Source organism: Phaenicophaeus curvirostris, chromosome 10, assembly GCF_032191515.1.
Source record: "Phaenicophaeus curvirostris isolate KB17595 chromosome 10, BPBGC_Pcur_1.0, whole genome shotgun sequence".
Classification (NCBI taxonomy): domain Eukaryota; kingdom Metazoa; phylum Chordata; class Aves; order Cuculiformes; family Cuculidae; genus Phaenicophaeus; species Phaenicophaeus curvirostris.
The window spans coordinates 26,075,255-26,086,604 of NC_091401.1; the positions used below are offsets into that span (position 1 = coordinate 26,075,255).

At 62.4% G+C, this 11,350-nt stretch overlaps 1 protein-coding gene and 1 long non-coding RNA gene across 3 annotated transcripts; both read left to right on the top strand.

Moving 5' to 3' along the window:
* Window positions 1–257: 257 nt before the first annotated feature.
* LOC138724916 (uncharacterized) lies at window positions 258–1,781 on the top strand. The gene is made up of 3 exons (XR_011338128.1): window positions 258–301; window positions 397–480; window positions 1,724–1,781. It is a non-coding gene; the product is annotated as an uncharacterized lncRNA (long non-coding RNA).
* A 3,330-nt stretch (window positions 1,782–5,111) lies between these two features.
* On the top strand, window positions 5,112–9,876 carry KLHL30 (kelch like family member 30). Of its 2 annotated transcripts, XM_069864900.1 has the most exons (9): window positions 5,112–5,337; window positions 6,230–6,643; window positions 6,761–7,057; window positions 7,151–7,319; window positions 7,500–7,586; window positions 7,728–7,883; window positions 7,965–8,153; window positions 8,842–8,987; window positions 9,429–9,876. In XM_069864900.1, exons 2-9 carry the CDS (start codon window positions 6,284–6,286, stop codon window positions 9,678–9,680), a joined length of 1,656 nt encoding a protein of 551 aa, XP_069721001.1. In that variant the 5' UTR covers window positions 5,112–5,337; window positions 6,230–6,283; the 3' UTR covers window positions 9,681–9,876. The 2 variants fall into 2 exon arrangements, with proteins under 2 accessions (XP_069721001.1, XP_069721000.1); XM_069864899.1 differs by having other exon boundaries at window positions 5,113–5,337; window positions 6,230–7,057.
* The last annotated feature ends 1,474 nt before the right edge of the window (window positions 9,877–11,350 follow it).

Sequence of the window (11,350 nt, forward strand, 5' to 3'; positions counted from 1 at the left end):
TCCCATCCCATTCATTCTATCAATTCCATCCCATCCCATTCATCCCATCCCATCTTATCAATTCCATCCCATCCCACCCCATCCCATCTACCCCATCAATCCCACCTCATCTCATCTCATCCCTCCCCATCCCATCCCCTCCCCTCTCATCCCACCCCATCCATCTTATTAATTCCATCCCATCCCATCCCGTCTCCCCTGTTCTCCGCAGGAGGCTCTGCCGGGCGCGGACCTGGACGCGGAGTGGCTGATTCCCATGGAGGATGAGCAGCGCAGGGTGATCCCTGAGTGGAAGCAGCAGGTGCTGGTGGGGCCTGCCCTCCCGTCCCGTCCCGTCCCATCCCATCCCATCCCATCCTATCCCATCCCATCCCATCCCACCCCTGTTCCCCTCAGGATGCTGCCCCAGACGCGGAGGTGGAGTGGCTGGTTCCCACCGAGGACGAGCGGGGCTGGGCGATCCCCGAGTGGAAGCAGCAGGTGCTGGTGGAGCCTGCCCTCCCATCCCACCCCATCCCATCCCATCCCATCCCATCCCATCCCATCCCATCTACCCCATCAATCCCACCTCATCCCACCCCATCCATCCTATCAATGCCATCCCATGCCATGCCATCTACCCCATCGATCCCACCTCATCCCACCCCATCCCATCCCACCCCATCCATCCTATCAATGCTATCCCACCCCATCCCATCTACCCCATCAATCCCACCTCATCTCACCTTGTCCCACCCCACCCCATATATTCCATCCCACCTCATCCCATCCCATCCCACCCCACCCCACCCCATCCCACCTACCTCATCAATCCCATCCCATCCCACCCCATCCTACCCCATCCCATCTACCCCATCAATCCCATCCCATCCCACCCCACTGCATCCCATCCCATCCCATCCCACCCCATCCCATCCCACCCCATACATCCCATCTTATCAATTCATCCCATCCCACCCCACCCCATCCCACCCCATACACCCCATCCCATCCCATCTTATCAATCCCATCCCATCGCATCTTATCAATTCCATCCCATCCCATCGCATCTTATCAATTCCATCCCATCCCATCCCATCCCATCCCATCCCATCAATCCCATCCCACCCCATACATCCCATCCCATCCCACCCCACCCCATCCCACCCCATACATCCCATCCCATCCCACCCCATCAATCCCATCCCATCAATCCCATCCCACCCCATCCCACCACATCCCATCCCATCCCATCCCATCCACCTCATCAATCCCATCCCATCCCACCCCATCCTACCCCATCCCATCTACCGCATCAATCCCATCCCACCCCATACATCCCATCTTATCAATTCCATCCCATCCCACCCCATCCCACCCCATACATCCCATCCCACCTCATACACCCCGTCCCATCACATCTTATCAATCCCATCCCATCGCATCGCATCTTATCAATTCCATCCCATCCCATGTCATCCTACCTCATCCCACCCCATACATCCCATCCCATCCCATCCCATCCCATCCCATCCCATCCCATCCCATCCCATCAATCCCATGTGCCCCATCAATCCCATCCCATCCCATCCCACCCCATACATCCCATCCCACCCCATCCATCCCATCCCACCCCATCCATCCCATCCCATCCCATCCCACCCCACCCCATCCCATCCCATCCCATCCCATCCCATCCCATCCCATCTTATCAATCCCATCCCCCCACCCCCGTTCCCCCCAGGCCGCGGTCCCGGACCCGGAGTGGCCGGTTCCCACCGCGGACGAGCGGGGCCGCCCGATCCCGGAGTGGAAGCGGCAGCTGCTGGCGGGGCGGCTGCGGCAGGTGCGGGGCTCGGGGGGGGTGGGGGGGCTCGGGGGTCGCTCCGGGGGTCGCATCCCCGCTCTGAGGCCGCTCCCCGCAGGGCTGCTGGCGGCCGGGCCCGTTGGCGGAGCTGCTGAGCGCCGAGGAGCAGCGCTGGCTGGAGGGGGCGGCCGAGGCGCTGCGGCTGCGGCGGCGCGGGGAGCGCTACGAGGGGGAGCTGCGGCGGCTGGCGGCCGAGCTGGGGAGCCGCCTGCCCTCCCCGCTGCTCCGCCTGGCCGTCTGCAGCCCCCCGCCCCACCCCGGGCTGCCCCTGACCGCCTGGTGCGGCCGCCTGGCCGGCGCCGTCGGCTGCCTCAGCGCCCTGCTGGGGGGGGGCACCGCCCGCACCGACCCCTCGAGCCCCGCACGCCTCTACCCCGACGCCTCCCATCCCTCCTCCTCCCATCCTTCATCCCTCCATCCTTCCTCCTCCCATCCCTCCTCCTCCCATCCTTTATCCCTCCATCCCACCTCCTCTCATCCCACCTCTTCCCACCCTTCATCCCTCCATCCCTCCTCCTCTCATCCCTCTTCCTCCCATCCCTCCTCCTCTCATCCTTCATCCCTCCATCCCACCTCCTCCCATCCCTCCTCCTCCCATCCCGCCTCCTCCCATCCTTCATCCCTCCATCCCACCTCCTCCCATCCTTCATCCCTCCATCCCACCTCCTCTCATCCCTCCTCCTCCCATCCCGCCTCCTCTCATCCCTCCTCCTCTCATCCTTCATCCCTCCATCCCACCTCCTCTCATCCCTCCTCCTCCCATCCCACCTCCTCCCATCCTTCATCCCTCCATCCCTCCTCCTCCCATCCTTCATCCCTCCACCCCACCTCCTCCCATCCCTCCTCCTCCCATCCTTCATCCCTCCATACCACCTCCTCCCATCCCTCCTCCTCCCATCCTTCATCGCTCCATCCCACCTCCTCCCATCCTTCCTCCTCCCACCCTTCACCCCTCCATCCCGCTTCCTCCCATCCCTCCTCCTCCAACCCTTCAGCCTTCCATCCCCCCTCCTCCCACCCTTCAGCCCTCTATCCCCCATCCCCACCTCCCACATCCTCCCATCCTACATCCCTTTATCCCTCATCCCCATCTCCCGTATCCCCCCATCCCTCATCCCTTCCTCCCGCTTCCCCCTATCGCGCATCCTCCCATCCCACATCCTCCTATCCTGCATCCTCCCGTCGTGCATGCCTCTATCCCACATCCCCCAATCCCACATCCTCCCATCCTGCACCCTCTTATCCTCCACCCCCCAATCCTGCATCCTCCAATCCTGCATCCCTCTATCCCACATCCCCTAATCCCACATCCTCCCATCCCGCATCCCCCAAACCCACATCCTCCCATCCTGCATCCCCCAATCCTGCATCCTCTCATCCCACATCCCCCCATCCCTCGTCCCTCTATCCCGCGTCCCCTCACCCCTCAGCCCCCAATCCTGCATTCCCCCATCCCTCATCCCTCTATTCCGCATCCCCCAATCCTGCATCCCTCTATCCCACATCCCCTAACCCCGCAGCCTCCCATCCCGCATCCCCCAAACCCACATCCCCCCATCCCTCCTCCCTCTATCCCGTGTCCCCTCACCCCTCAGCCCCCAATCCTGCATCGCCCCATCCCTCATCCCTCTATCCCACATCCCCCCATCCCGCATCCGCTGCCCCCCGTCCCGCTCACCCTCGGGGCCCGGCGGGCCGCGCTGCGGAGCGGGAGATCCGCCAGTGCGGGGTTTGCGTCCGCAGCCTCCGCGGAGCCTTCGAGCCCGAGTTTCGGGGCGACGCGGCGGCTGAGGGCGTCGGGGCGGCCGCCCCCCGCGTCCCCGGCCCCGAGGATGCGCTGGCCGCCGGCTGGCCGGGAGCGGAGCGGGGCAGCCTGAGGAAGGAGCGCATCGTGCTCCTCTTCCTCAGCCACTGGAGACGCTCGGCTGATGACCCGACCTCGCTGGACGCCGGCGATGGGGCCGGCGGCGGCGCAGCCCGCTTGGCGCGACAGCGAGCGGCCATCCAGAAGCTTCTGGGCGGCTGGAGAGACGCCGCTCGCCGCTCTCCACCACCTCCCCCTGGCCGCGTCCCGCTCTCCCCGGAGCAGTTTGTGTCCAAAGCCGGAGGGGGCCCGGCCGACTACGAGAGCCTCTCGCTGGAGCTCTTCATGCTGGGATATTTCCGCATCCTGGAGCAGGAGCTGCCCCCGGACGAGCGGCGCGGCCGCCACCTGCTCTGCTTCGAGGTCTTCGAGCAGCTGGGGCGGCACGGCTGGCGCGCGGTCCGCGCCTTCCACCGCGCCGTCACCGACGAGATCGCCGCCGGGCGCCGGCAGTGGCGCGACGGCTTCGAGGACATCAAGGCCAGGTTCTTCGGGGCCCCCCGCGGCTCGGCCCCGCGGCCCGGGGACGATGGGGACGACGGGGACGAGATCTGCGGCTACATCCAGCGCAGCTTCGCCTTCTGGAAGGAGAAGGAAGCCGAGATCTTCAGATCGGAGGAGTGAGAGTGCAATAAATGCCTTTTCGGTTCTGCTTGTGCTGAGTGAGGCTTCTAAGGTGATGGAGAAGGCTTTGGGGCAGAGTGGGACCACTCCGACATCCCTAACCCCACCCCAGCACCCCCAAATCCACCCCAATCTTCAGCTCAGAGGAGTGATGGGTGAGCCAGAGGGTGGCAATAAATGCCTCTTCAGTTCTGTTTGAGCGAGGGAGGTTTCCCGGGGCGATGGAGAAGCCTTTTGGGTGGAGGGGACCTGCCCTGGCACCCCAAACCCCACCCCTCCACCCCAATCTTCAGCTCAGAGGAGTGATGGGTGGGACGGAGGGTGGCAATTAATGCCTTTTCAGTCCTGCTTGTGCTGAGTGAGGCTTCTAAGGTGATGGAGAAGGCTTTGGGGCAGACTGGGACCACTCCGACATCCCTAACCCCACCCCAGCACCCCCAAATCCACCCCAATCTTCAGCTCAGAGGGCAGAGGGCTGCAATAAACGCCTTTTCAGTTCTGTCTGAGCCGAGCGAGGCTTCCCAGGGCGATGGAGAAGCCTTTGGGGCAGAGGGGGACCACCTGGCACCATCCCAGCCCCGGGATCGCTGCCCTGGCCCCCAGCTCCGCGTGGCGAGGCGGCTGCTGCTGGTTATTTGTGGCCTTCAAGGAGTGAGATAACAGCTCTATATTTAACACTCGGCATCGGCAGCCACGGCCGGGGCAGGAGGGACATGGTGGGGACCCAGGGAGGGGATCCTGAGGGGATCCTCATCCCCAGGCTGCTGGAGCCTGGCTGGCCACGAGGAGATGTTGTCCAAGATGCAGAAATCCATGGGGCGACGAGGCTGGCAGGGATGGGGAGCTCTGCCCCTACGGTGCCTTTAAGAACAGGGAGCGGTGTCCCCTAAAAATAGTGTGTCCCCTCCCTGCGCCGGCTGGATCCCGTGTCCCACCACGGGGTCCCCACTCCACGCTGCGACACTCGCTCCGTGGTGGCCGGACGGAGGGCTGGGAAGGCCAGGTGAGAAGGGGAAGGAGGGAGGGAGCTGGAGAGGGCTCAGCCCAGCCCCAAAACCACCATCAGCACCCAAAAAAATGGGTGGCAGCCCCGGCGGGACAACCTGGGGAGAGAAACTCATCCACAGGGGGAATGGGGGTTCCAGGGGACACTGCTCCTGGGTCCTGTAAAGGAGGTGCTGGTGGGGAGGTTGTGGAGGGGAAAGAGGGAGATGTCATTGACCTGATGGAGAACAGCTCCGAGGAGAAGGACTTGGGGTGCTGGGGAGGAGAAGCTCAACGTGAGCTGGTAACACAGCCCAGAAACCACCCGTGTCCTGGGCTGCATCCAGAGCTGTGGGGCCAGCAGGGAGGGAGGGGATCCTGCCCCTCTGCTCCATCTGTGAGACCCACCTGGAGCCCTGGGTCCAGCTCTGGAGTCCCCGACAGAAGAAGGAGATGGAGCTGTTGGAACAGGTCCAGGGGAGGCCACGGAGATGATCTGAGGGCTGAGAAACTCTGCTGTGAGGCCAGGCTGAGAGATTTGGGGTTCTTCAGCCTGGAGAAGAGAAAGCTGAGGGGAGACCTAAGAGCAGCTTCCAGTGCTGAAAGGGGCTGCAGGAAAGCTGGGGAGGGGCTCTGGATCAGGGAGGGCAGGGATGGGATGAGGGGGAATGATTTTCAGCTGCAAGAGGAGAGATTGAGGCTGAGATTGGATGGAGAATTTTTTTTCTGTGATGGCGAGGAGGCCCTGGCCCAGGTTGCCCAGAGCAGGGGTGGCTGCCCCATCCCTGGAGGGGTTCAAGGCCAGGCTGGATGGGGCTTGGAGCCCCTGATCCAGTGGGAGGTGGGACTGGATGGGCTTTGAGGTCCCTTCCAACCCGAGCCATTCTCTGATGATCGCCTTGCCCTGGCAGGGACGCCTCCACCAGGCTGCGCTCAGACTCCCTCTGCCAGGCAGGTCCAGCACGATGGTGCGGAACGTGGACGACTTTGATTTCTGCCTGCCCTCGCACGCCCAGGGGGTGCTGGAGGGGCTGCAGCGCCTGCGTGCCAACCCCCGGCTGGTGGACGTGCGGCTGGTGGCGGGCGGGCAGGAGTTCCCCTGCCACCGCGGCGTCCTGGCCCTCTGCAGCCACTACTTCCACGCCATGTTCTCCGGCGACTTCGCCGAGAGCATCGCAGCGCAGGTGGAGCTGAAGGAGGTGGATCCCGTCGCGCTGGAGATGCTGCTCGACTTTGCCTACACGGGGAAGGTCACCATCAACCAGGACAACGTGGAGAGGCTGATGAGGACCTCCAGCCAGCTCCACTTCCCCACGGTCCAGCAGGTCTGCAGCCGCTACCTCCGGCAGCAGATGGACGCCACCAACTGCCTAGGTATCTGCGAGTTCGGAGAGAGCCACGGCTGCCCCGAGGTCTCCTCCAAGGCCTGGTCTTTCTTGCAGGAGAACTTTGAAGCCGTCTCTCGGCAGGAGGAGTTCCTGCAGCTCTCCAAGGAGAGGTTGGCCGTCTACCTCTCCAACGACCAGCTGCAGGTGCAGGAGGAGCAGAGCCTGGCCGAGGCCGTGCTGCGCTGGGTGCGCCACGACCCGGGGCCGCGAGCGCAGTTCCTGCCCGAGCTGCTGGAGCTCGCCCGCCTGGTCTCGCTGCCCGACCAGTACCTGCAGAACCTGCTGGCCACCGAGCCCCTCGTCCGCGACTCGGACGCCAGCAAGGCCCTCGTCGCCCGCTCCCGCTCCGTGGTGGGTACTCCCTGCCCCGAACCCCCCAGCCCCGAGGCAGGAGGAGGAGGCTCAGCTCCGAGCCTGAGGGTTCTGCCTCGGCGTCTCCGTCAGGGACAGAGCGACGCTGGCGCCCAGAAGAAGCTCCCGACGCCTCCGCAGAAGCTGGAGGAGGTGCTGGTGGTGGTGGGCGGCCGTGTGCTGGAGGAGAGCGAGGATGAAGGGGGGGGGCAGGAGATGCCACCGGCCACCAGGAACTTCGCCTTCTACAACCCCAAAACCCGTAAGTGGCCCCGGCAGCGATGGGGCAAGCGCGACCCCTCCCCGCGTGTTGGTGCCCTCCCTCTCTACCCCAAAATCCACCTCTCGCCAAGCGACGCGGCGTCAGGAGGGGCGCGGGGTGGGGCAGCGGGGAAGAGCGAAGGGGAGAGGAGGGTCACCGCTCGGTTCCGCTGGGTCGCAGGACGATGGATGGCTCTGCCCGACTTCCCCGATTACAACAAATGGGGCTTTTCCCTGGTGGCTCTCAACAACGACGTCTACGTCACCGGTAGGTGCTGGGGCTGCTGCCCTCCTCTCCGAGCAAAGCTGCTCCTTGCTCCCCTCGTGAGTGGAACCAGCCACGGGCTACGGGTGCCCAGGGCTGTTTGTGCTCAGAGCACGGCCCCGCCTGGCCTGTCCCCCCGCCCAGGTGGCTCTCGGGGATCCCAGAATGACACGTGGTCGACGACCCAAGCCTGGCGTTTCTGCCCCAAGGACGGCGCCTGGAAGCCCATCGCCAACATGCTGAGAGCCCGGACAAACCACACCAGCGCCGTCCTCAACGGGGAGATCTACGTCCTCGGGGGTAAGGCCACAAAGACCTCACGGGTGCCGCTGGGGATCCGTGGGGGCGCTGAGGTGGCTGCAGCGTCCCACCGTGCCACAGGGACGACAGTGGACGCCGTGGAGGTGGAGCGCTACGACCCCTACAACAGGAGCTGGTGCGCCATCAGCCCAGCCCTCAAGTACGTGAGCAATTTCGCGGCTGCCAGCTGCCTGGGCAAGCTCTACCTGGTGGGCTCCTGCGCCGTCAAGTACAACGCCCTCACCCTGCAGTGCTACAACCCTGTCCAAGGTGAGAGCTGTCCCTGCTGCCAAGCCCCACCAATGCCTTCCTGGGGAGCAGGGACGAGGGGGACCCCAGGGAGGTGGCATCCGCTGCCGCCAGGCACAGTCATAGAGTCATGGAATGGTTTGGATTGGAAGTGATCTCAAAGATTGTCTAATTCCATCCCCACCCCTGCCACGGGCAGGGACACCTCCCGCTGTCCCAGGTTGCTCCAACCCCATCCAACCTGGCCTTGAACCCCTCCAGGGATGGGGCAGCCACCACTGCTCAGGGCAACCTGCGTCACTGCCTCCCCACCCTCATCAAGAGTTTCTTCCCAATGTCTCATCTAAACCTTTCCCCTTCCAATTTAAAGCTATTCTCATGGGATGCACCCACGCTCTAACAGGGCCTGTGGTGGCTACCACATGAGGCCAGGGGCCAGCCAGGAGCTCGGACCTGAGCCGCAGACCAGAGCTGAGCTGCGGTGGAGCAGCATCTCCGGGGCAGAGGGAGATGCTCACCACCACAACAAACAATATCCCCCCGACTTGTTGTTTACGCAAGAGCTTCGGCTGCCAGCCTGGCCACTCTGTCCCTTCCCTTGCCAACCCACCCTGAAATAGCTCGGGGTTCGATGATGCTTATTTGGGTCCCTGGCAGCTGCCCGAGGAGTCCCCTGGTGGGACACGCTGCTGACAGCTGCTCCTTGCAGATCTGTGGAGCGTCATCACATCCCCCTTCATCCCCAAGTACCTCTCGGCCCCGCGCTGCGCCACCTTGCACGGGCTCATCTACCTCATCGGGGACAACACCAAGAAGGTCTACGTCTACAACCCAGAGGCCAACATCTGGCAGAAGGTAACGGGACGCAGGGCCAGCCCCAATCGCCCTCCTGGGTTGTGGGGCAGCTCTTCCCTCCCTGCCAGCCCCCCATAACCATCCCCCCTCTCCCTCCTGCTCTATTGACCCCTGTGGAGCTGAAGAAGTCCTTCCTTCCCTGTTCTCCCATCACATCCACACCAGGAGCGTGGCTTTTGCATCACGTTGTTGATTTTAAACAGAGTTCACACTGCGGAAGCCCACGGGACCCCCCCTTTTTCCAGCACCACCCTCCTGTGGGGCTCCTGCCTGCCCCCTCCGCCCTCCAGACCCCCAACTCCTGGCAGCTCCTCCAACCTGGGGATGCTGGGAAAAGCACAACATGGCCCCAGGGACCCCAAAACCTCACCGAGAGGATGGGGTGGAAGGACGCGCCAGGCGGGTTGATGTTCTCTGCATCTCGCCCTGCTCCTCGTGCAGGTGCAGCTCCTGCACACGCTCCATGAGAACGGTGGGATGGTGGCACTGGGCGACCGGCTCTTTGTCACCGGCGGCCACTGGAAGGGCATGGATGGGGACTACCGGGTGGAGATGGAGGTGTACGACTGCACCAAGGACCTCTGGACGCGGGAGGGCTCCCTGCCTTCCCCCTGGCTCTTCCACAGCTCCTCCTCCATCTTCATGGACACCTCCAAGTGGACAGAAGCTTTCCAAGGTGACCACGGGCAGTAGGAGAGCCTGCAGCGTCCCATCACCCCGCACAGCCCCTCACCACCTCTCCCCTCTCCTGCTCTGGCTCTGTGGTGGGGGGAGATGGAAGCCCTTCTGCCAGGCTGGCTGGGGCAGCACAAGCGTGGTCCACCTCGTTTTCCTCCCCACCACCACGGGGAGAAGGCTTTTCCTTATAAACATGCCCTGGCTAACGCTCTTTCTTGGTGGGTTTTCTTTAAGAACCGCATCTTTCTGCCTCCCAAACCCTAAAGCTTTTAGGGTACCTCAAAGCCTCCCAACACGTGGCTCACCCCATCAAAGCCCAGCATCGCTGCGTGGTGGCCAGGGCCCCTTTCCTCATCACGCTGACACCCGAAACAGGAGTGGGACCAGGGGAAATCTCTCTCTTCCATCACCCAGAGCTCTCGGGCACCTCGCTGCCCCATGCTGAAGTGCCAGCTTCAGTTGATCATAGAACCATAGAACCGCAGAGTGGTTTGGGTTGGAAGTGGCCATAAAGGCCATCCATTTCCACACCCTACCCTAGGCAGGGACACCTCCCACCGGACCAGGATTTTTCACTCTAGGGTTTCACTCCAAGCTTTCACACTGACGTTTCACACTGGGTCTCACATCAGGATTTCACACTGGATCTCTCCCAGGGGTTTTCACACCATGGTTTCACATTGGGTTCCACACCTTGTTTCACATCAGGTTCTACAACTGGTTTCACACTGGGTCTCTCGCAGAGGTTACACACCAGGGTTTCACATGGGGTTCCACGCATTTTCACACCAGGCTTTCACACTTGATCTCCCACAGGGCTCCACACCCACTTCCATCTCTCACAGGGGTTTCGTTGCCCTCGCCCCAGAGCCCTGGCAGGGACCCCGGTGAAAGCCCTGCAAGCCGTGTGGCCAGAGCAGGTGCTCTATAATAATAGAAATTATAACTACTTCATTAAAGCTGTTTTAGATTCCAATCATCAGTCTGTTTCCTCTCCTCTCCCTTTCCTGAGCGTGGAGGGGAGGGACTTGGGAGCCCAACTGCTGATCTTTTAGCTGCCAGGCAGGCTGGGCTGGGGCTGAACAATGACACCTTCCTAACAAACACCCCCGAGAAGATCCAAAAGGACTCCCTGTTGGAGAGCGGGGCTTGCCACACTGATAAACCATCATCTGGGAGTGAGACAGAAAGAACCCAGTGCACTTCAACACAAAATTTAAAGAACTAATGAAGTTGGAGCTACTGGTGGGGGTGAACTGAGGTTTCAGGAGGGAGCTGGAAGCTCAGCCAGCCCCCAGGGAGGGGAGCTGCACATTCCATGCAGGCCCTGGGGGGCTCGGCTCCCCACAGCAACAGAAAGCTGCTAGCAAGGAGGCAGGGGGAGCTCCTCCTCAGGAAACTTCTTGTAGACCAGGGACTACAAGCAGTTGACTTCCACTAAAGCTAGGGCTGAACCTGCTTTTCTAAGTGGCTGACTGCTCACACACGTGGTGAAACCTGTTCCACAGCGCTTCCCTTTCCCTTAAAAATGGATAATCCAATCCAATTTATGGAAAGAGTTGTTAACTGTACCGTAACACTGGGTATTACGTTCCTAGTTTGAGATGCGCGTTCAGTTCTGAAAGGTCAGGACTCTCCCAGGGCCTCAAGGAAAGCTCAAAGAAAGGAACAGCAGAACTGCAGCG